The 24444-nt window shown below is 34.2% G+C and overlaps 1 protein-coding gene across 1 annotated transcript in view; it reads left to right on the forward strand.

Moving 5' to 3' along the window:
* LOC118179627 (CD9 antigen-like) overlaps positions 1-24444 on the forward strand; it is a 211092-nt gene that overhangs the window by 163494 nt on the left and 23154 nt on the right. Inside the window, exons 3-4 of the mRNA XM_085815865.1 lie at positions 17536-17610; positions 23235-23333. Of these exons, the coding sequence (XP_085671991.1) occupies positions 17536-17610; positions 23235-23333 (174 nt within the window). The remainder of the gene's footprint in view (positions 1-17535; positions 17611-23234; positions 23334-24444) is intronic.

A 24444-nucleotide genomic window follows, 5' to 3' on the forward strand; every position in this document is an offset into this window, starting at 1 on the left:
TGTCAAAATGGGTCATTTGCCGCTAACTCTAATAGCTGGAGGAGAGGGAGAACTGTACAACTTCGCATGGAAAAATCGATTTTGAATACTGTGATGAAACTCCCCGCACAAGTACTATAAGAGATACTGCACGTCTTCTGCATGCGAGTCAGCCTACCGTTTGGAAAGTATTGCATGAAAATCTTTTGCACCCATATCATCTGCAGAGAGTCCAAGCCTTGCAGGCGACAGATTATCCTGTGTGCGTTGATTTCTGTCATTGTTTCTTGCAGCATTTTGCGGCGCCAGCGGAATTTCTATCGGATGTGCTATTCATAGAAGAGGCATACGCACAACAGTCACGTGTTGGCAATTAATAATTCACACGCCACTCGTCCACATTCATCCAAATCCGCTTCTTTGTGAATATGTGGGTGGGTAATGTTAACGAGTACCTCATAGGTTCGTATCTCCTACCTGCACGTCTTAATGGCTCACATTATCGTATTTTTCTGCAAGAGGTTTTACCAGAATGCTCCGGCTGCCGTTCGTGGTCGCATGTGGCTCCAGGATGATGGTGCGACAGCCTCATTACGACCTGGTGGTTCCGAAATTACTTGAATGCGAATTCGGCGGGGTGACAGATTGGGCGTGGTGGATCAGTCCGATGGCCGTTCACCAGATTTATCCAGCGTGAGTTTCTTTTTATGGAGGCATCTGAAGGGCATCGTTTACGAGACTTCCGTTGAGTCACTGGAGTACCTCGCTGCACGACTTTTCACTGCGGCTGCAAGCGTGCGCGAAATGCCTGCCATTTTTCAAAGTGTTCGCCGATCCTTTTTACGATTGTACGAAGCATGCATTATGGTTTGTGCCCGCCAGTCTGAATATTTCTTGTGAATAACTGTATTGCTGCAAAGAAGCACTTTGTGTTGATTTTGTAAATAAACACATTTTTCCTTCCGTGTCATTTTTTTGCATTCGTGCCTTAACATGTCGTTTTAAATCCTACATTCCTATGTAAAAAATAGATATTTTAGTACCCTCAACCACCCCTCTAATTTTTTCCCCATGATCGTAAAATCACCCAGTATATATGCATGCATGTTAAAACTAAGAATAATATAGAAATTGTTTTACACATTACTAGACTTTCATTTGCTGTTATACGTAAAAAAGCAGTGCTTAGCTTTTACAATTTTATTTATGGCTCTTTGTTCGTCTATTAACAAAACTTTGAGACATTTACGAGTATGGCAGAACTATTCATTCTTTTATTATCTATTCATTCACATTTTTTCATTTTGTTTTATTTTTCACTATTTTGAAAAGTGATGTAGAGACAGGTGGCACGGCTCTTAACCTTACATTGGTATTGTTAATTGATAATTTTCATTTCCATCCCCTTTAACTACAAAATCTTTTTGGTGCACATTTAGAAACATAATTGGTAATGATTGATTGTATATCATTCATCTTCTCTCGATGAGATAACGCATTATAAGTTATTTCTATTACGAATTGAATTATTAGTATTTTTTCAATTTTTTCTCCTGTCATTGAAATTTACATTAAAGTTTATAGTTACAATGAAAAAAGTACTATTACTATGATGCTGTAATATGTGATTGTAAAATTGTACTGTAAAAATAAAGGATAGCAAACCAATAAAAATCATGCTTTCGCGAATGCGTTCTTCCGTTGAACGTCGACATTCGCGTTGGGAAGCAATGCGGTGCGCATTTTCTCTGAATATTACGATCTTGCAGCTTGATGAGAGTTTTGTAGTTGATCAATTGTTTATTTCTCTGATTTTCAATTTCACCACTCCATAACATACATATATATACAAATGCTGTATGATCTTAAATTCATTTAGTGCGAAAACAAATTACTAGTACTTGCGCAATTGCTGTAAAGTAAGTTAATAATAATTTATTTACTAAAAAATATTGATTAATTGATTATATTATCTCCTAAGTTTAATTATAGTAGGATTATCTTAAAAGAGTGTATCCATACTAGTAAGTTATATTTTGAAAGATGTTTTGAAGTAACTTGAAAGTAAAATGTTCAAAATGTTTTAACGGTGACTGGAATTAAATCATGAATAACAAAATTTCAATTTTAAAAAGAATAAATAAAGGCAAGAATTAAATTAAATGCATGTAATCATTGTCATTGATCGGAAATTAGTTGACTTTTCAAGGGGAACAAACCAACTCCCGTTCAATGAACAATAATTAATAAATAAATACGAAGGTGTTTCGTCTTTACTCGAGCAATAAGGCTAAACCAAACCGGCAATTCAAGTCAGGCTAAATATTTCCGTGAATGGAAGGGATTATGAGCCAATGTTGATATTCAAAGAACTTATTCATATTAAGCATTTTAGTCAAATCAATTTTGAGTGAAAAGCAATTTCTGCAGTAAATTTCTATAAAGTTCGAGTAACCGTCCCCCGACACCCTCGTGTTTATGCTTTTGAGTTCAATATTATTTGTCATTATGAAATAGAATTCAAAAGAGTTGATATAAACATTAGAAAATTGCAAAATATAAGATAAATAATGCAAACTTTGCAAAACAAATCAAATGACAAATCAATCAAACAAATCAATAAAAATAAAAAATATAATAAGAAAAGTCAATGCACATGAAGATATAAGGGCCAGAAAAAGTATTAATTAACGTACGTTCTTTCTAGTGGGGAGTGGGCAAAGTGTTCTCTTCGCGTCTGACTCAGAAGTGTAGCGTTTCCAAAAATTCCTAGCGGCAGCGGGGGCTTTGAATAATATCAGTCGGTAAGACTTGGGGGAAGTAATTTATGGTAGTGAGTGGGACTCGGAATTCTTGAGGGATGTATTCTGTGGAGGTCTTATTTGAGTGAAACCTTCTGTTAAAATTATTTTGAAAATACTAGTGAATGGAAATTAATTAATTTCTGGCTAATTGTCGTGTCGAAACGATTAAGAATTTAAGAAAGGAAAAAAGGAATTTTCATTGTCAAAGAGCTATTTGACAGACTAAAGATTATGAAATAGGCCCATTTTTTAGTAACAGCATAAGTCTGAAGACAATTAGCTTTTTACAATATATACAACTGAGTAATTACACTGTATACAAATCCTTCAACTGATAGTCATCCAACTTATACCGCCTTCTCAGGTTTAGGAACAAATTATCATATCCCGATCAGTTAAATGATTTAGAGTGAGTATTTAACGCCTGCTCTTTTAAGGCAATGGTTAATAAATTGATTGGGTATTAGATTATTTTTGAGAATTTTAATAAGGCGCAAAATTTCGCGTTGTAGATCTGTTGTATCTGTGCAGATATTTTTAATTCGTTCTATTTGATTTATTAGATCTCCCTCCGAAATCATAGAATAGAGAAAGAATTTAATGAAATATTGAAAGCAAAAATAGATTGAGAAAATCAAATTAAAGAAATAAGGAAAAGGATTCATGAAATAAATTGAGAAAGACAAATGGTTGCTACAATAGAATATGAGAAACGATTTCATAAAATTTACAGGGGCGGATTAATAAAATAAAGTAAAATGACAAAAAGAATTAATAAAATATGAAAAGGAATAAAAACAAATCAACCAGATATGTCGAAACAAGATTGGGAGATACGAGCTAGCATAGTCTGGATTCATTTCCCTTTAGCGAATGGATGGAAATATATCTCTAGAGTTATCTTTTGGCATTCGAAGCATTTATCTTGCGCAGAATAATTTTTGTTGCTTGAAAAGTAATACATATTTCGTTAAATACGAGTTTTATTATTACTATTTTTTTTTAACTGAAAGAATGAAAGTAGAAGTAAGTGAAAGACTATCATTTTAAGTGGATGTCATTATGGTTGAAGTTTGATATTCGAACACCCCCCTTTCACAGAGATTCCTGCCGCGGGATGGCGCTACTACCATTTTATTTTATAAGGCTGGAGTTGTTTAAAAACTCTTCAATTATACATAATAAGCATTAAGAGTTATGAAATTGGCCAAAATATTAAAAAACAATCTTATCGCAATAATCAATTTAACTAACAGATTTTTTAGTATCTAAACACGATTGAGTGTTGTTTCACTTTTCAATCGAGTCTCTCGCCACTCTGCAAAGTGTAAGATATTTATCCTCTCAGATTTAATGTGTTATTAATTAATAACTGAAAGTATTTAAAAGCAATAGATTTAGTTCTTAAGAATATTATTATTATTACTTTATTTGCATTTTAATATGATCGATTAAATGCATTTAATTCATGGTATACCTAATTAAAAGCTTTCAATATTTTTATATCATAAAATTTTATTCAATATTTTGACATTACATATTTTTTACTTTACAAATATACAGTAGATATATAATGTTTCCAAGTTAGTTTGAATGTATATTAAATCTAGTAATCCTACAAAATGTTTCTCTGTACCATCTGGGCCATTTCTATTGATAATCTCTACTGATAAACCATATTAAATTTTAAAAGATCCCTTTTGAGCGATTATTAAAATCTAAGCCCTTTCTTTTCTTTCCTTTATCTTTTTTTCTTTCCTTTATCTTTTTTTCTTTTCTTTTCTTTTTCTGTCTGTTTTCTTTCTTTCTTTCTGTTTTTTTTTTTTAGATTGGGCGTTTGAAAAGATTTCATGCATTGACAATAATGATGATTTCAAAGTAGAAGTTGATTAAATAATAATAATTAAACTATAAACAAATATTTGGACTTAAAAATTTGTTGTCTGAAATGCCGTATGCTTATAACATAATTCGTTGGGAATGCCCCGAACATACCGGCCATTTAGCTGTTGCTCAGGGTGCATTACGAGGGGCGTTTCCTTGCAGTTTTGAAGGAGACAGATCCAAGGGTCTCCCATTCCTCTTTTCCTATCAGCAGCCTCTTCAGAGAACTTTTGGCTGGACAGTATTCGAAGTACGAAGAAACGCGAAGAAACACTACATACTTCCTTATTATCATACCAACAGGATGAATGCTGCTAATAAATTTATCTCATAAAATACCTTTACAAAATTTGTTGTATGAATTTTTTTTTCATTCCTCTTTACATTCAGTCGTGGGAGGAGGGGTTGTTCTGCAGTTTATAGTTTCATTTCGGTGATCTGGCATATTTTATAATTCGGCTTCGCTAAGGTATTTAATGCATATAATTTCTAGTTAAACATTCATCAGAATAATACTTTTGAGGGTTTAAAATATTCTCGTCAGCTCGGAAGAAAATTCTCATTTACATTTAACCTGTAGTTCCTCAATTTTATTCGCTAAGTTTATAAATACTAGATTAATTTTTTGAAAGAATACCTCATATGCAGTCGTCATACTGGATACATCTAGTTTTGAAAGTTAAGTAAAGGAGGAAAATGCACATAAGGGCAAAGAGTGGGTACTCTTTCTTTATTTGTTGTTTGCGGTTACTCATTTGCAAATTATATCCGAAAAAATGTGAATAAATGCATATATTATTGATGCTAATGCGAATATGAGCAGTCATAATACTACCATAAAATATATAATAAGCAACCATAAAAATGAGGTATGAAATTTCATTCATCGTTCATGGATTGCAGAATAATAGCTTTTTATTCATTACAAAAAAAAAAAAAAAAAAAATCTCGAAATAATTGTCATTTTTGTATCCAGCTCCCCAAGAGAATGAGAATGAAGAATAAAAAATTAAATTATCAATATCGCTGAACTGATTGTAAGTGGTAAAGAAATTGTATTACGAAACAAATTTTGTTTATTCTTAGCATTGCAAGGCAGGGATAAATTTTTATTGGTTATGGTTTAAAAAGAATTAGGTTTGAACACTTGAGAATAAAGATTATTCTAATTCCATTTCTTCACCAATGCTGTTTGCTTTTAAATTTTTCATAGTGATTGCTTTTTGAATTACTTTTATGTTCAAGTTGTATATAATTTGATCGAGTGTTCAGATTCTTTAGTTTATTATTTTTCCTGAATTTCTATTAGTTTTCAGCCTTGCATGTACTTTTTCTTTCCTTCCAATGTGAGTTAACTCAGACTTCCCTTTCGTTTTCGAAACAATGTTTCTGATGTTATAATTTCGAAATTTATTATAAAGTTTTATAGATTCCATGCATTATTTAGTTTTGCTTTGTTAAAGAAATCTCTAGAAAAAAATTTATAGAGACAAGTGGTTTTTTAATTTTAAAAGAAATCTTTGTTTAACATTTAAATTCCTGTCCTGGCAAAATCGCAGAATAAGAAAAACTGAGAGAATCTAGAAGAGCCCCTGCCAAATGTTGCCATTGGGTGAAACATTATATCTTTTATTTCCATTCTCTCTTGCGCTTAAGCGGCCGAGCTGTAAAATTGCTGGGCAGCGGTAGTTTGATGCGGATTCAGATTCCTGCAAACGAGACGGCTGCGTGGGCACTTTCACAGGTTTTTCTCGAAAGTACTCTACAAATCATCCTCCTGCCAAGAATGCGTGTGCTTTTGTGATAATCCAATGTATTCATTTAATGTTGCTGTTGGGACAAAGCATGAATTACTTAATTTGTTTTTCAGAATTAATCAGTTTATTCTGTCTTAATAAGCCGAAGGGTTCAGATACAGTAGGTTACCACTATGTAAAAGAAAAGCCTTTGATTTATCTTCCAGGATCTCCTGCACATAACTGGTTAGCATAAAACCTTGAATTTATCTTTCACCATTCATCCCTCTGCTTTGAGCTCTGTAAAGGTAATAAAAGAATATCTTAATACTTTTAAATCCTTAATTTGTCCTTTTTTTTTTGATAAATAATGATCATTTAACTGCTATAATTAAATTGGATTTAAATCATAACAGTATATCTTAACTAATAATTTGATAAACATTTGCAATTTTATTGTAATTAATAAAAAAGTAATAATTTGTGAATAATTAATAACAATTTGTAGTAACTAAAAATATGTTTCTAATGCCATGTGTTTGGTGATTGGTTCAGAATCATATGCAGTGAAACTTATTTAATAATTATTTTTTCTTTTTTTATTTATTTTACAGAAGTCCAAATATTATCGTATTTTAATAGAGTTAAATTTTGTAGAATAAAGCGTTTTACCTTGAAAGATGTTCTCTCTTGAGAAGTTTGCACTCTTCCAGGACTTTTTTTTCCCTCTTTCTAGAAACATATTAAAAAATAATATTTTTAAAGAAATTCTTACAGAGTGCTCCTATAACTGGTGTTAAAATTAATTCACACTTGGTCGATTATCTCCGGAACTGATTGACAGATTTTAATGAAATTTGGTTTTAACCTAACTAGTTCTAAAACAGAAAGTATACTATACAACAGTTATGGTACATGCATACACATAATCGTGCGTAAAAGGCCCATCCGCGCAGGAAAATCTAAAGTAGAAGGTCTAAAACAAGGCATATGGTCTCATGCAGTTCTCATACGGGGGACTTGATGCTGGAAATGAGGCAGTTTATTTGTTCTTGCGGCAGTTAATCGCACTCCAGTCGCAGCGCTTTTTCAGGCCCTGGAAGGTTCTGGAAATTGCAGATGCCTTGAAGAAGAGCGTGACTTAACTCATGTATTTACGGGGTGCTGCTCGTGGCCTTCAAGAATTTAATTTCGATGGCTGCAATCAGCATCATAACGTCATTACTGAATTTTTCTGATTCATAATTTTGACGTTTAAAAATTGAATTTAATCTAAAAATCATATGTCTGCAATTATAAGGTTATTTAAGTACAGTATGTGATATTCATTCAATTGCATTTATACTATTATTATTAATGAAGAAAGTTTTCAGAATACCATTCAACAATAAAAAATACATTGTATTATCAGGTCAAATATATTAATAAAAGCAGTTTTTTTTTAAATTTACATTAAATCGTATATATTAAGTTTCATTCATTCTTTCTTTCTCTCTCTCTCTTTTATTTATTTTTTTTTTTTTTAAGAATCTTGAAAACGTCGTAGTTATTTACAGGTACATTTTTATATAGTATATACTACAAACATAATCCGTCTAGCGCGCTTCACGTATGCTATTTTTTTGCAAAATAGTTTTTCAGATATTTTTGAAAAACCATCTTTCTGCAATACTCGTGGTAACCGTTCTGTTAAAAAGATTTTCAAAATCTGAAAATATTAAGAAATATCTCTCTTTATTGCTGGCCTTGCAAATAAACTACTTGGCTGTTGATGGAATTTTTTTCCCCTTATTCAGATTTTAAAATACCAATAATATGATTTCATGAATCAGATGAATAGATATTTAAAAGTATTTCGAGTTCTCCCTTATATTCAGGTTGAAAAAGGAATTTAAATTATTCATCTGGCGAATTAAAATATTGAAAAAACTTGAAATTTATCTCTGTCTCTACATATAGTAAAAGAAAGAGTCTATGTGGCTTTCGTTCGTGCTGCGCTAATAGTTCGTGCGCTATGCTAATAGACCCAGGGCTTTATTTTATCTTTTCGATTTTATCGCATCATTTTGAATAGTTTCATTCTTTTAGAAATATGGTTTGGGCAACAGTTCTTCATTCAATTGTATACTGGACTGCCAAGGTTCCTACATTTTCCTAAGAAGTATTTTACTGATCTTGCTGGACTGCTGACTAATGAAAATCAGCACTGTTGCCACTTGGAAAGATAAGGGCGATAATTCTCTGCAGTTTTTAAATTCAATTGGATACTGGACGTTTGTTGAGAGAAGGCAACGGGAAGTTGATTAATTTATTTATTAGGATAATTAGTATTTTTATTAAGGGATATTACTTATTTCACTGTAATTTTGTTATATGTAATACTTTTTTTTTTTTTTTCCAAAGGCGCTTTGTCCCTCAAGAACTATTGTTTTCGTTTTGTGATTTTGCGTTGAATCACTATAAATGTTCGTTTCACTTTTCAAACTGTTGCCACTAAATGTTAGAATCCTGCATTATATGTGAAGAAATTAAATAATGAAACATCTGCATAAATGTATATATATTTCTCGCATTGTGATAAAATAACGGTACATAGAGCCATCGAATTTTGAATGACGTAATCCTATTGCGAATATGGCATGGTCTATTTGAAATTTAGAATTTGTTTCATTATCGATTTCCTATTTTGTAAATTTTAACGAATTTTTGATTAACAAACTCGAGGATTCCAAAGCGAGCAATAGCAACGTTGTACATGCGACATGCGGTGGAGGACGTGGGCACCATCCCTCTACCATTAGGGTTAATTGGTATAGCGCCACTACCACCTGTGTCTAGTGAAACGTGCCAAGGTCACTGAGGCCACAGAAACGCCTCGCACCGACCACCGAAACCCAGCGCTTGATGCAGGCCACATTGCATCAGCTATACCCTTGCGGCCACTGGGAAATTATTTTACAAATATTGTAGAAAATGACATGGCTAAACAAGGGTCATCACTGCTGCTGCTGGCTGAATTATCAGACATTAGTATGCACAAGTTGCTGAATTATATACCAGATTACTAAATTATATATTGGAGTACAATATGGTATAGAATCATGTAATGCATAGTAAGATTATGCTAATGCTCAAAATACATATTGAAACAGGAAGTATTATACATATTGAATTATGACACTTACTGTATCTGAACATACTAAGATATGATATACATGATGAGGTTATGCAGATATTACTGAGACTTAAAATACATGGTGAAGCATTAAATATTGTGCATACTGAACATAAGCATACTATGACTGAGCTTATTGAAACATGAAATACATAGTGAGATAATACTGATTACGCTAATTACACGAAATACCTGATGAAACATGAAATACTGTACGTTCTGAAGCAGAAAACATACTATAACTGAGCATACCGGAACGTGAAATGCATGGTAAGATTATACTGATATAAGATACTGAATTATATACAAGAGAGATATTCGTATGAAAAACAAAGAATGCATAGTGAGATTGTACTGAGACTTGAAAAACATGTTGGAACAGGAAATGCTGAACATACTGAAACATGTAACATGCTATAATTGTACATTCTAAGTCGTGAAATACATAATGTACTGCTACAAAGTACTGAGTTATATACGGAATACTGAATTATATCCAGAAGAGATATACATATGTCAATATTGAGCTGTATAGAAAGGTTATACTGGTGCTTGAAGTACATAGTAAAGCACATTGTAACTGAGCTTTCTGAAACACGAGGTGCATTATGAGATTATACGCATACAAGACATTGTATTATAAACATGACGGATATGCGAGTTAGAAGCATGAAGTACATTGTGAGATTATACTAATGCATTAAATATATAGTCAAATATGAAATACTTTACATACTGTACACGGTACTTACTGAAGCATGGAACATACTGAAACATGGGTAACATAATGAGGATATACTGAAACAAGATAGTGATACTAATACTTATGTTATACTGATATTTGAAAGACAGAGAAACATGGGAAACTAAACATACTGAAACATGAAACATACTGTTACTGAATAAAATGTGACATGAAGTACCTTGTGAGTTTATACTGCTGCAAGATGCTGAATTAGATACCGGATTACTGAGTTATACAAGGAGGATATATGAATTGCAGATTTGAAATACATAGTACGGTAATTGATACATAGAAAGGGTGACATTATGCTGATATAAGATAATAAATTATATACAGGATTACTGAATTAAATATGGGAGAGAAATACGTATTATAATGTAAAATACGTAGCAAGATATGCAGACAGACGCTACGAGAATACATAAACAAAACAGTGCACTTGGTGACAGGATATAGGAGTGTGTAATAAGGGCGTATATAAATTACAAACTTGAGATGCATAATGCGGTGATATTGAAACATAGAGAGGGTGAGGTTATACTGATACGAGATAGTGAGTTATATACATGATTACTGAATTAAATACCGGGGAAAAATACGCTTTACAAATTTAATATGTATAGTGAAATTGCAGACAGGCGTTACAAAAATACGAAAATAACAGTGCATTGCTGACTGTGATTACAGAGGCTGCCATTACTGCGTTTTATGATGACAAAGTACTTGTATACTACTGCTGCTGCATACATAATAAGTTAGAGCCATTTATATGTGCAGTTACAATTATATAATGCTGCCAGTGAGCTCCCTTTAGCTGGTATGGGAATATTGCATGATGCACTAAGTCCTCTGAAATAATTTACATTTGGCATAGGTCTGTTACTAAGCCCATTAGCTTGTCAATAATTTTTGTAATGCTGCGTTTGAGATGTCGCTGCTTAATTATGAACCTGCTGAAGGCTAATCTATTTGTCTCTGGGAACGGGATGCGTAGATCCTCCGTTAGTGAGCATTTTTCGACATAGTGTTCTGGCGTTCCCAGTTCACCGCAGCAACATAAGGAGGTAGTCGTCTTGCCGAATCTTTCAAAGTAGACTGGGAACGGGCCAAGCCCGGTAATATAGTAGACCAGTTGTGGATTTATTATAAAACGCTCTGGATCAACCTTTGGCAGATGCGCATGCGCACGTCGTCCTGTCTCATCGTTGTTCCATGCCTCTTGCCACAGTGTAATTGCGGCCTGTTTCAAGCTCTTTTTTAGATATGAGGTGGGCCATGGAATTTGCAGTGTCTCTGCATCATTATTTTGGGCTGCTTCTTTTGCGAGCCGATCTGCGGCCTCATTCCCAAGGTTGCCAATATGCGCTTTTGTCCATTCTAGGTTGATTTTTAAGGTCTTGTGAAAAGAGAGTTGTTCTTGAATTGCTGCAATTATGGGGGAGCCGTGCACAGGATTTAATATAGCATATAATATTGACAGACTGTCTGTTATTATAAAACTGTTTTGATGTCGATATTGGGTAATAGTGTTTATTGCGTGATAAATGGCTGTGGCTTCACTTTGAAAAACACTGTTTCTGGATTTTAAGTGTCCTTTCCATTGGCGTATTGGTTGCTGTTGCCGAAGTGCGATGTATGCACAGCCAACATTCTCGTCAGTTTTTGAGCCATCTGTGTAAAATACGATATCATTGTCCGTAGCCCTTGTGTTTTGCTTAATATTAATGTGCACGCCTTGGCCGTGCGTCGACGGGTGTTTGTGGAGGCGATTGGACTCCCGTTCTAGGTTGTCTGCCGTAAAAGTATGGTCACCAAGCACCGCAGGGCGGCTAAGCTGCTTCACCAACTGGTAGGCTGCCTCTTTTTCCACATTTATGTAAAGAGGGGGCAATTCGGCCAGGACATTGAGTGCATTCGTTGGAGATGTTCTAAAAGCTTTAGTAATGTTGAGCAGGAACGGCCTTTGTATACTCTGTAGATATTTTATTTTGCGTCCTTGCAACGGAGAGGCCTATAATGCAGCTCCATATGTTACTATTTTCTCAGTGACTGTCATATAAAGGGTCTTGAGTAAACGGGGGTTAAGTCCCCATCTGTAACCATTCATCAACTTGAGCTTGAGGGCAATCTGTGCTGTTCGTTTTCTAAGCTCCAGCACGTGAGGAATCCAGTTTAGTTTATCATAAAAAGTTATGCCCAGGTACTTTGGTTCTCGCTTAATGCGGAGTCTTTGGCCGTTGAGCGTTATCCTTGGTTGGCGTGCGAGTGTGCTCCCTTTTTAGGAATCAGCAGTATTTGAGATTTTCTCTCAGCTATTTGGAGTTTTATTTCCTGGTGTTCCCTTTCACAATTAGAGCTGTATCGTCCGCGTATGCAATTATTTTTGTGTGTTCCGGCCACGGCTGTGTGACTATGATGTTGTACGTTACGTTCCATAGGAACGGCCCCGCACAGGAACCTTGCGGACATCCTTGGGTTTGATCTTGCTTGATGACACCGCTGTTATGCGGTAGAATCAATTTTCGCTCTGAAAGGTAACTCTCCAGGGTGTGGTAAATATTCCGTGGACATTTCGCCTCTCTCGGGGCATGTTGTATGGCCGGCCACCACAGAGTGTCAAAGGCACTCTTTAGGTCTATTGATATGAATGCTGTGTGGTGGCCGGTAAATTTGTTCTCTAAAATGCTCTCCATGACTTCCATGAGTGCGTGGATTGTTGATCTTCCTGCTCTAAATCCGTATTGGTTTCCGCTTAAGTATTTGGTAGTATGCAGGTGGTGTCGCAGTCTGTTCATGAGTAACTTTTCAAATGTCTTGCCAAGCGCTGATAGTAGGCATATTGGACGATAGGAGACCGCTCTTTTTGGGTCTTTATTCTTTTTGATGAAAAGAATAACTTGGCCAATTTTGAAGCATCTGGGAAATGTGCCAGTGGAAAGTAGTTTGTTGAAAAGGGTACGGAAGAGGTTGACGTGCGACCGTATTGCGATCTTAACTATTCGATAGTTTATTCCGTCTGGCCCCGGTGCTTTCTTTGGCAACGTTGTACAGAAAAAAAAAATTTATCTTCAGCGCGTGAGTCTCTGTATCAGAAATTCTAAAGATATGCTCATTTTAAAACTACAGGGTTATCAAAAAGTCAGTATAAATTTGAAAACTTAATAAATCACGGAATAATGTAGATAGAGAGGTAAAAATTGACACACATACTTAGAATGACATGGGGTTTTATTAGAAAAGCAATAATCTGATCAGAAAAGCAATAATTAGCATAACAAATTAAGACAAAGCAAAGATGATATTCTTTACAGGAAATGCTCAATATGTTCACCATCATTCCTCAACAATAGCTGTAGTCGAGGAATAATGTTGTGAACAGCACTGTAAAGCATGTCCGGAGTTATGGTGAGGCATTGACGTCGGATGTTGTCTTTCAGCATCCCTAGAGATGTCGATCGATCACGATACACTTGCGACTTCAGGTAACCCCAAAGCCAATAATCGCACGGAATGAGGGCTGGGGACCTAGGAGGCCAAGCATGACGAAAGTGGCTGCTGAGCACACGATCATCACCAAACGACGCGCGCAAGAGATCTTTCACGCGTCTAGCAATATGGGGTGGTGCGCCATCCTGCATAAAAATCGTACGTTCCAGCAGGTGTTTATCAGCCAGGCTGGGGACGATGCGATTCTGTAACATATCGGCGTACCTCTCACCCGTCACGGTAGCAGTTACAAAACCAGAATCACGCATTTCCTCGAAGAAAAAAGGCCCGATAACAGTATTGTTTATTGGTTCTAATAAAACCCCATGTCATTCTAAGTATGTGTGTCAATTTTTACCTCTCTATCTACATTATTCCGTGATTTATTAAGTTTTCAAATTTATACTGACTTTTTGATCACCCGGTATTTTGCGATATTGCTGTTGAACTGAATTTTATGGTTTAACGTGATATTTAATAAATAAATGTAATACACAAAATGTTAAAAAAAGCCCCTTTGGACTTAATTTAAAATCTGGAACATTTCAGATATTATTTATTTATTTATTTATTTATTTATTATTATTATTTTGATGAAGTTGTTCTGCAGAGTAAAATTCTGTTGCAGTTTTTAAATTTAACGTTTGGTGTTCCCTTCAGCCCCTTTTCCTGTACGTTTAAAAGCCAAACGAAGGCTGGCAGCGTAGTATTTAATAAAACGTTCTTTTAAATGCAAGACCACATCATTCAAGAATCAATAAAAAATTGATATTCGCAAATAGGATACAGTAGATTCAGTTACAATAGTAAAACGACATGTTTGCTTTCTGCCAATTGCGAAGAGAAATTTCAAATCCTTCATCTCTTAATTGCTTTAGAACTGTGATCGGCTCTGAAAAAAAAAATATATATTAAGTCCAGTAAGTTCTGGATCAGTCAAATAAGAAAATTCCTTTAATTTTAAGCACTAGTGTATTTCCAAAGTTTGAACTAGAAACGGAAGTTTATAAATCTTATTTTTAGAAATTTAAATATTTTTCATAACTTTTGTATACTTGTGCTGTTAGTATGCCAGTATTTCTGGGTATTAGTGCTGTAAATGATTAACGTTAAACGATAATTATAAGTCTTCAAAGATTTAAAAGTATATGTATTTTTATTGGTAAACTACACTGGTTATCATAAATTAAGGAAAAATCACAAAAATAATGATAACTCCCTCAAAAATAAGCCAAACCGTGTAAAATTTAAATATGTTGCCAAATAAGAGTAGCTGAGTAAAACTGCAATATGCAAATTAGTGGCGCTGCACTCGGAATACGTCATCTGCGAGGAGAATAAAAGTTCATGTTTGAGAGCAAGCCCACATATTTCACTGTGATAGTGACATCAGAAATCTGAAATAGCCAGTTCGTAACAATGACCTCCAGCCATCATTTGCCTGCAGAACTACGATGGAGAGCCATTGAGACTAGAGGCAGGATAAAGTCAAACAGAAGTGGCCAGATGGCTAAATGCGAGTCCTTCTGTGGTTCATAGACTTTGTAGGCGATTTCAAACCACAGATTCTGCATCTAGGAGGTTCAGCCAAGGACAGCCAACTGCTACGACGAGCGCCGATGACCGAGATTTGACATTATGTGCAAGCAGGTATAGAAACGCTACTCCGACTCTTCTTAGATCCTCCCTTGCTGCAGCCACCGGAAGGTTTGTGTCAACGTCAACTGTGCGTAGAAGGCCTCAAGAAGGTGGTCTGTATGAGAGGCGACCAGCCATTTGTGTGCCGCTCACGTCATGCCATAGGAGGGACCGTTTTCAGTGGGCACGACAACATGTCCACTGGATGTCTGATCAATGGAGGGCGGTTCTCTTTACGGATGAGTCCAGGTTTAGTCTAGAAAGCGATAGTAGGCGTTATTTGATATGAAGAGAACCTAGAACCCGTTATCATCCGTCAAACATTCGTGAAAGAGATGAATACGGAAGGGGCAGTGTTTGTGTTTGGGGTGGCATCTCTTTGGGTGGACGCGCAGACCTCCATGTCTTTCCAAGAGGAACCGTGAATGCTCAGATTTATAAAGATGACATCCTTGATGTTTATGTGCGCCCATATGCTGGGCAATAGGTGATGCTTTCCTGTTACAGAACGACAACGCAAGACCACACAGAGCTCGCATCGTATAAGATTATCTTCAGCAGGAAACAATTATGCGCATGGAGTGGCCATCTCGATCCCCGGACTTGAAGCCTATCGAGCACGTTTGGGATGCTTTAGGGAGACGTCTAGCTGCTCTCAATCCGCCCCCTCAAACCCTTGTCGCGCTTGCAACTGCTTTGCAAGAGCAATGGCTCTCGCTTCCTATGGAACTACTGATAGACTGCATAGTTGAAAGCATTACACATCGCTGTATGTACTGCAGTGCTCCGCAACCGGTGTGCCGCGGCACACTGGTGTGCCATGAGTAGGATATAGGTGTGCCGCAATCAAATACATGTATTTGACATTTTGCAATTTTTTATCATGTATTTAATGCACAATGACAATTTTTTCCCTTAATAATGTTTATTTTAAATGTTTTTATATATTTCACTGTTGTATGGTTGTGTGTGTGATCGTAAGTGTGTCAGCATTTGAATTTTTTCGGCACTTCCTTGATAACTCGGAACTCAAAAGTATATAACTTTTTTTTAAACATAAATTTAAACGAAATATATTGGTTTCAGACCATTTTAATTAAAAATAATAGCTCTAAAACTGTTATTTTTAAAATTTGAAATAAACCAATCAAATTGAAGAATTTTTGTTTTTTAATTTTTTAAAAAAATTTCGCAGTCAGTAATAACAAAAAATGGTATACAAAAATTACTTGAGTTCTAATAAATTTATATAAAAACAAGTTTTTATCAACAATTATTTTTAAATATACTATAGAATATGTTATGGTTTTATAATTGTATATTTTTCAAATTAAAAACAAAAATTTATTGTAAATTTTGTGTATAAATCAATACATATATACATTAGCTTTTGGTGTGCCACGAAATTCCAGAAAGATTTTTTTGTGCGTCGCAGGTGAGAAAAGGTTGCAGAGCACTGATGTACTGTATTGCTTCTAGAGGCGATCAAATTCCATATTGAAGGTACTTTTCCTGTAGCAAACTGACACCTTCGATTTGTTCATTTTATACATGTGCTAATTTCTATACTACCATATTTGTCTGGTAATTTCTTTTTATGTTATGTGATACCTTACTATGTGTTGGATATTGTGGGTAAGTTTCATTTAAATTCTACATGTAACTTTTTTAGTAATCGTGCTTTTTGAGATTTTTTCCTTAATTTATGATAACCAGTCTATAATTCATTATTTTAGCATGATTTCGGTTAGTGTCGCCATCTGGTGCGAACCTTTAACATGAATTTATTTTCCTCATATGTGACGTCTTTATGAAACAGAAAGAAAAGATTGGGAGGGGGGAACTAGAACGTGCATCAGTTTTGTGTGTAAGTATTTCATAAGATCCTTTTTGAAATTGTATGTTTTAAATTATTCCTATTTAGGTGTGTTCGAAATTACTTTAATTTAAAATTATTTTGAGACACTTAGAGGAATTTTTCTGTCTTGTGTTTTTAGAAATAATTAATGTTCTATTTTTTAAAATAAGTTTTAAAGCAATATAGGCATGTTTATCGGAAAAATTAAAAATATATTGCTTCCTTTTCAGTTTTTCATATTTTTACTGGTCATTTTTGCTGCAGAAATAACTGGTGGTGTTTGGGCGTGGATGTATAAAGATGAGGTAAGTATAAAATTTATAACATAATCATTTAGTTCAATTTTAGAAGAAATAAATTAAAATACTTAAGTGTCCATTCTATAGCAAAATATTTTTATGTATTTAAGGCATATAATAAATGTATTTTTGTTGTTTTTATGTGGCTAAATTTAAAACTTATGCGTAGATGTAGTGTTAAAAAATCAAAAACATGTTTTTGTTGAAACAGGAATAATTAAAAGACATATTTAAAAATAAAGGCCTTAATTAGTGAGGAAACTAATATGTTAATAGCTTGATACTTTTAGTATTTATTGAACTATTTCAAGGCACATTAAAATTAATTAAAAAACAATGAGAATTAAACATTTAAATAAACATTTAAAATTTAATATTTAAATGTTAATAAATAAACATTTAAATAAAAAATGCATGAGGTGAAAATATGATTGTGTATGTAAATTGGTGGAAAAGCATGCGTATGTGCTAGTGCTTGATTATTTTAAATCATGCATATAATTAAGTTATTATTAGTGATGTATCGTTGATATTGACTAAAGATTACTGTTATATTCACAGTTATTGATAACAGTTTTTGAATTTTTATTTTTATATCAATTTTTTTTTTTATTAAAAGAAACACAACAAGTTCCCCATGTACCACATAGTATCACATGGGGCTTACAGAAGTAAGTAAGAAACACAATACAAACTAAACAGAAGAGAAAATTGAAATAAAATTAAGGATGATTACACAGTTTTACAATGAATTGACAAAAAGTGTTAAAAGCACTTCTCTCGGAAATAAATTGGTAAAACTCTGGAGGCCAGTTAATATTAAAATTTTTCAGTCCCAGTTTCAAGACTTTTCTTTCGTTCTCATATTTAGGACATAGAAGAAGCACATGTTCTACATTCTCCTCGCCGCCGAGGACACAGTCACAGACAGACTCAGGACTCAACTTAAATCTGTTCAAATAACTTTTAAAATTCCCATGTCCAGTAAGAAACTGGGTTAATTTATAATTGGTGAAGAAATGATGACACGACAATCTCATATTAATAGAAGGGAAAAATCTTCTAGTTAAACTCCCTTTATTTGAATTAATGAATTCGTGATTCCACGACTCCACAATGCTTTTATACATGACCTTCTTATAGAAGGAATTAGGGATATTGACAAAAGTGTCAATTTCCTGCCTAGTCGCAGTCTTAGCAAGGAAATCGGCTCGTTCGTTCCCAACAACACCTGTATGACCACGAACAAATGACAATGAAACCGAAATATTTTTATCCTTTAGATTTTTCAGTTCTTTTTGAATCTCAATAATGATATTATTAGAAGAAGAAATATATTTTAAGATCTCCAAGGATGAAAGGAAATCAGTACAAATGAGATAGTCTGAAACAGCACTGTTTTGTTTAGAGACCCATTTGACGGCGAAGTTTAAGCACAAAAGTTCAGCTATGAAAACGGTACATTCATCTCTGATTCTAAATTGAAAGTGCTCAAATTCAAGACCATTTTTGAAGACAACAAATGCGAGACCAACCTTGCCATCAATTTTGCTGCCATCAGTATAGCAAGTTACAGGCGAATCATCTACGACTTTATTGCTAAACTGAATAAAATTAACAGCATTTCTTTCTGAAGGATGAGGGAGATCAGATAGAGGTAATATACAATCATACTGAGAGACAGTAGAAGCAGAAATATTTTCCTTATAAGCAATAGAATGAAGAATGGCAATGTCAATTGGAGGAAAGCCAGAAATTGCATAAACAGACTCATAGCTTACGGTACGATATCCACATATGACCCGCAGAAGTATCCGCCTTTGAACACGTCGTAAATATCTGTAATTTATCTTCTTCTTGAGCGATATACCCCAGACTCTAGAGCCATACATAATGAAGGGGGCAATTCCTTGTTTATAGATGAGCGAATGAACGTTGTAATTAATACCGTATGTGTTGCGTGCAATACGACTTAATCCACGCTGTAATTTATCACATTTCTCTGATACATAAGTTAAGTGTTGTTTCCAAAAAAATTTACAATCAAGAAAAACCCCAAGATATTTCATTTGCTTTACCACAGTCAAAGGGGTGCCATCGAGAGATAACTGAAATGCATCATAACAGATGTTTCACTTTTCAATAATCATAACCCTGGTTTTATCAGGATTAAAATCTAATTTAAAACCTTTTGACCAGTTGGAGGCGAAATTTAAAGTCTCTTGTGCCTGTAAAAAAGTAGCAGAAAGGTCCCTACTCTGGAAGCAAAACAAAACATCATCCGCAAAGGCTATAGTATCACAACAAGCAAGATTTTCCAGTTTTAATAGGAGATCATCAATAATAATATTCCAAAACGTAGGTCCTGAAACAGAACCTTGAGGGCAACCCCTTTCAAGGTGACGAATTGCAGAAGCCGAGCCCAATTGCAATTTGGCCGCCCGATCATTTAAAAAATCAGCAGCAAGTGAAAAAATATTCATTGGAAGTTCCACTTTTTTTGAGAAGATTGAGAATACAAGGCCACCAGGCATAGTCGAAGGCGCCCTTAATATCCAAAAAGACCAAAATAGTGTGCAAGTTTTTCTTTTTTCCTCTCTGAACAATTTCATTCAAGCGTAAAAGAGCGTCTTCAGAACTTTTTTGAGGTGTAAAACCATACTGATTACCAGAAAGAAGGTCTCTATGGCGGAGATACCAGCAAATTCTGTTAATAAAAAGTTTTTCCAAGCACTTACCCAAAACAGGAAGTAAGCTTATACACCTAAGGTTATCTAGGCAAGGAATCCTAGACTCATTTCCTTTAGGAATAAGAATTACTTGAGCATGTTTCCAAACACGTGGGAAAATGCCAACATTTAAGCAAACGTTAAAAAGTTTATGGAGAAATTGAGGAAACATTAAATGAAACTGTTTAATAATCTCGTTCGAAATAGAGTCAGGACCAGGTGATTTATTTGGTTCCAGCATAGAAATAACTGTATTAACTTCATCACAAGAAAACATAGGATCTACAAAAGAAGAATAAGCAGTACGCTCAGCTTGACGGTATTCCTTATGCAAATCATCATCATTTTCCTCTAGATCCGAGGGGAAATATTTCTGAAGCACAGCAGTAATTGTCTCTTCTAAAGAGTTGGTTGTCTCTCCAGTGGAAAGACAAATACCAGTTATTTCAATTTTTTTCATGAAATCTCTTTTAACTCCATACGTGTAAATCTTTTTCCATACATTGCGAACATCAATGGTCGAAAGAAATGTTTTCGAAGACTGAGATTTAGCATCGGCAAGCTTTAGATTGTAAACTTTTCTATATTCAAGATATTTACTTTTATAAAGTTCTCTAAGAGGCGGATTTTTACAACGCTGAAATCTACGCCTAGAGGCATTAAGCCTTTTTCTCATACAAAAAATTTCGGCAGACCACCAAGGAACATTGTGCTTACCATTATTCCTAACAGGTATGGAAATTTGAGATGCCTGGAGAAGAACAGAACTAAAATTCTCAACAAGAGTATTTAGTCGAGAACCGTCAGTACAGTCGTTAAGAATATCAATGAAACGGGTGATGCGAGAAGAACAAAATTTTCGAAAACGATCCCAATTTGCTTTCCTTGTATTGAAGATTTTAAAAGGAACATTTGAGGTGTCTCGTAAGAACGTAGAAAGACAAAATTCAAATTCAATCATCATATGATCAGAAAGGGATTCTTTTTCAGACAGTCGCCAACTCGAAATATCCTGGAGAAGATCTGAACCAATAACAGTAACATCAATATAACTAGAACCCTGAGTTGCCTGAAACGTAGGTCCATAATCTTCATTAATAACAAATAGGTTGTTGGCAGAAATAAATTCACTCAGTTTATCTCCACGAGAGTCAGAATAGGGACTAAACCATAATTCAGATTTGCCATTAGAGTCCATACACCAAACCAGTCGATTAATATTTTTGGACATAAAGACTTGACTAATTTTATGAAGATCTAAGTCAATGTTTCTTGAGGGTTCAAAATAGTATGAAAAAAGAGTGAGCACAGTTGAGCCAACAGTAATATCCAAGGTAACCATATTATAATCCGTATTTTTATAATCAAGAAATGTTGATAGATCACGTGATCGAATAATGATTGCCGCCTTTACATTATCAGAATTAGGATCACAATAAAGTCTATAAGTGCCAGGATATCCTGGAAGAAAATTCTTGTAATAATGAGGTTCCTGAACCAAAGCACAGTCAATATCATCAGCTTCCATATTTAAAATTAGCTGTTGTGTCGCAGATTTGGATTTATGAAGATTTAACTGCACACACTTTAGAACGCGTCTAGCCATAATCAATTCGAGATTGAATGTTCTTTCTCATAAATTCATGACTAGGACAGCATTCTGAAAAAGGTTTGTGATTAACATTCACTTTTTTATAGCTGTTATTTGTTTTATGATTGAAGCGGATGCAATTTATACAAGCTACAGCATTCCTATTCGAACAATCCCTTGCCTTATGTTCTCCAGAACAGTTAAAACAGGCTGTTCGTTCACGACATTCATCAGCACGATGGTTGTACCCAAGACACTTAAAACATCTATTGATGATAATAAAATCGTCAGTTTCACATATACTCCAATTAATTTTCAACCTGGCTTGATTCAGAATACGTTTACGAACCATGGGGTGCGTTTCAATCACAACGTGCCTCGTGAACTGGAAGGTTTTTAAAGTAAAACGAACTCTACATATACTTCTGTTTTCATCAGATTCAACAACTTCGGGATTTTGTTCAAAAATCACTTTCAGAAGATCTTCATTAGGTATTTCATTTGGCACATTTTTTACAAGTAAAACAGGATTCCTCTTTTTTGGTAAGGACGTGTTTAATTCCGGAGACTTTTCATTAATCTCGGCTTGAAGTCGATTTCGATCATTTTCTGTCAAACACTTAACCAAGACTTTATCTTTTCCAATATTTTTCAAAGTATATACACCTAACTTAGCTTCTAATGGATTAATTTTTAGTTTAATAACTTTCTTAACATCGTCAGAAGAGCAGTTTTCAGAGTCTACAATTAAACAACAATCCGAAGAAATCAAGGATTTTTCATTAATCCTTGTAACATCAGATGGCGCCACCATACTAGCATAACTAGGTCTTGAAAAGGCGTCTTTCAAACTTTCCTTACATGCATCCATAAATTTAACAGCTTTGATACGTTCAAAATTCTTATAAATAGAAGATTTCAACTCACCCAAAGCCTGCCTGGCCTCCTCGCGAACCTGTTGATTCATATTGCATTTAGATTGAAGTGCTGATTCAATAATTTTACAGTGTTTTTCAAGAGCATCGTAAAACACGTCATCCTCCGTAGCATCCATTGCCGTGCATGCAAATGGGGCGTTCCGGGTCGATGAAATTCTCAATCATTCATTTCTTCAAAATAATCATTATCTTGATACAAAAGGCACATTTTTCAAAACCGGAGCACAAAACAAATTATAAAAAAGCACTTTCAATAACACAGAACCAATATGCACAGAATAATCATGATAATATTTTATATCAATTGAATTCAATTTTTCTGCTTTGCCTAATTGAATCTTTAAATATAATGTTTTTTGTGTGGTTTTTCAGGTAAACAAAATAATTGAAGTTCAAGTCACAAAAATGGTGAAAGATGAGTATGGTGCTTCAAAATCAGTTGAAAATACTATAGATGCTGTTCAGCATGATGTAAGTTTATTATTTTTTATTACTCAGGCAACACTTCATGTATTCTGTTGTGGTGTAGTAATTATTTCTGTTTAGATGTCTTTATGGGTAATACATTTTGATTTTTTAAATTTAAATGTAAAAAATTTAAAATGATATATTTAAAATGTGTTTTAAAATTTAAAATATTAGAATAAAAAGTGTTTAAAATGAAAAAAAAAAGTTTTTAATATTTAAAATTAAAATGTAAAAATATTCAAGATGTTAAAAGTATTTAAAATGCTAAAATAATTTAATTGTGCCTATTTTATGAGATATATTGTTTAATGGATAAGATATCGATATTGGTAATGACGTATTGTAAAAATATTTGTTTAAATTTAAAAATTCTGAATTTTCATGTTTTTATTCATAAACCTCTGTGTATACTAATTTTTCCTAAAGTAAATCCTATGACTTAAATTTCCAATATTTTATATGTACCTGTTAAATGGGAGACTTGCATGTTTATCTGTTTTAAATGAATTAAGAATCTATCTACATGCTGTAGAAGTTTTTTACGTAATCTTCATTATCATAATTAGCCCACCAGCGGCCGAGCGGTAAAGATGCTGAACACTGGTAGTTCGGTCCGAGGTTCGAATCCCGCGAACGGGCTGGCTGCATGGGCGCTTTCGTGGTTTTTCCCATGTGTAACGTGTATACGAGCCAGTTTCCCTTAGAAAGGTCCTCCACAAAAGGCATCCCTCCCCTTAGGCAGATAGCCCTAGTGTGCTTTGCCATAATTAAATACACCACACCATTATTATAATTTTTTGGTTTTGGAATTATTATTTTTTTTTTATTTTCAGTTCCACCTGGTCATTCCAATGATTCTCAGTGAAATAGAATAATTTTAATGACTATTGCCGAGAATGATGTATAATTTATTCTAATTAAAATCAGTTTTTACTTCCTTGTACGAAGTAAAAAGGAAGTATTGTAATCGCGAATAGTTTCAGGCAGCATATTTCAACGAAAATATCCATTTTGACCGCTATCGAATGCAACTTAACGATGTTTTTGCGTGATATCTGTATGTAAGGACAGAATAAAATACGCTTTTCCTTCAAAAAAAAAAAAAAAATTATAA

This window comes from Stegodyphus dumicola, chromosome 4 (genome assembly GCF_044657685.1).
Source record: "Stegodyphus dumicola isolate Sdum_Otavi_A_Nest chromosome 4, ASM4465768v1".
NCBI classification, from domain to species: domain Eukaryota; kingdom Metazoa; phylum Arthropoda; class Arachnida; order Araneae; family Eresidae; genus Stegodyphus; species Stegodyphus dumicola.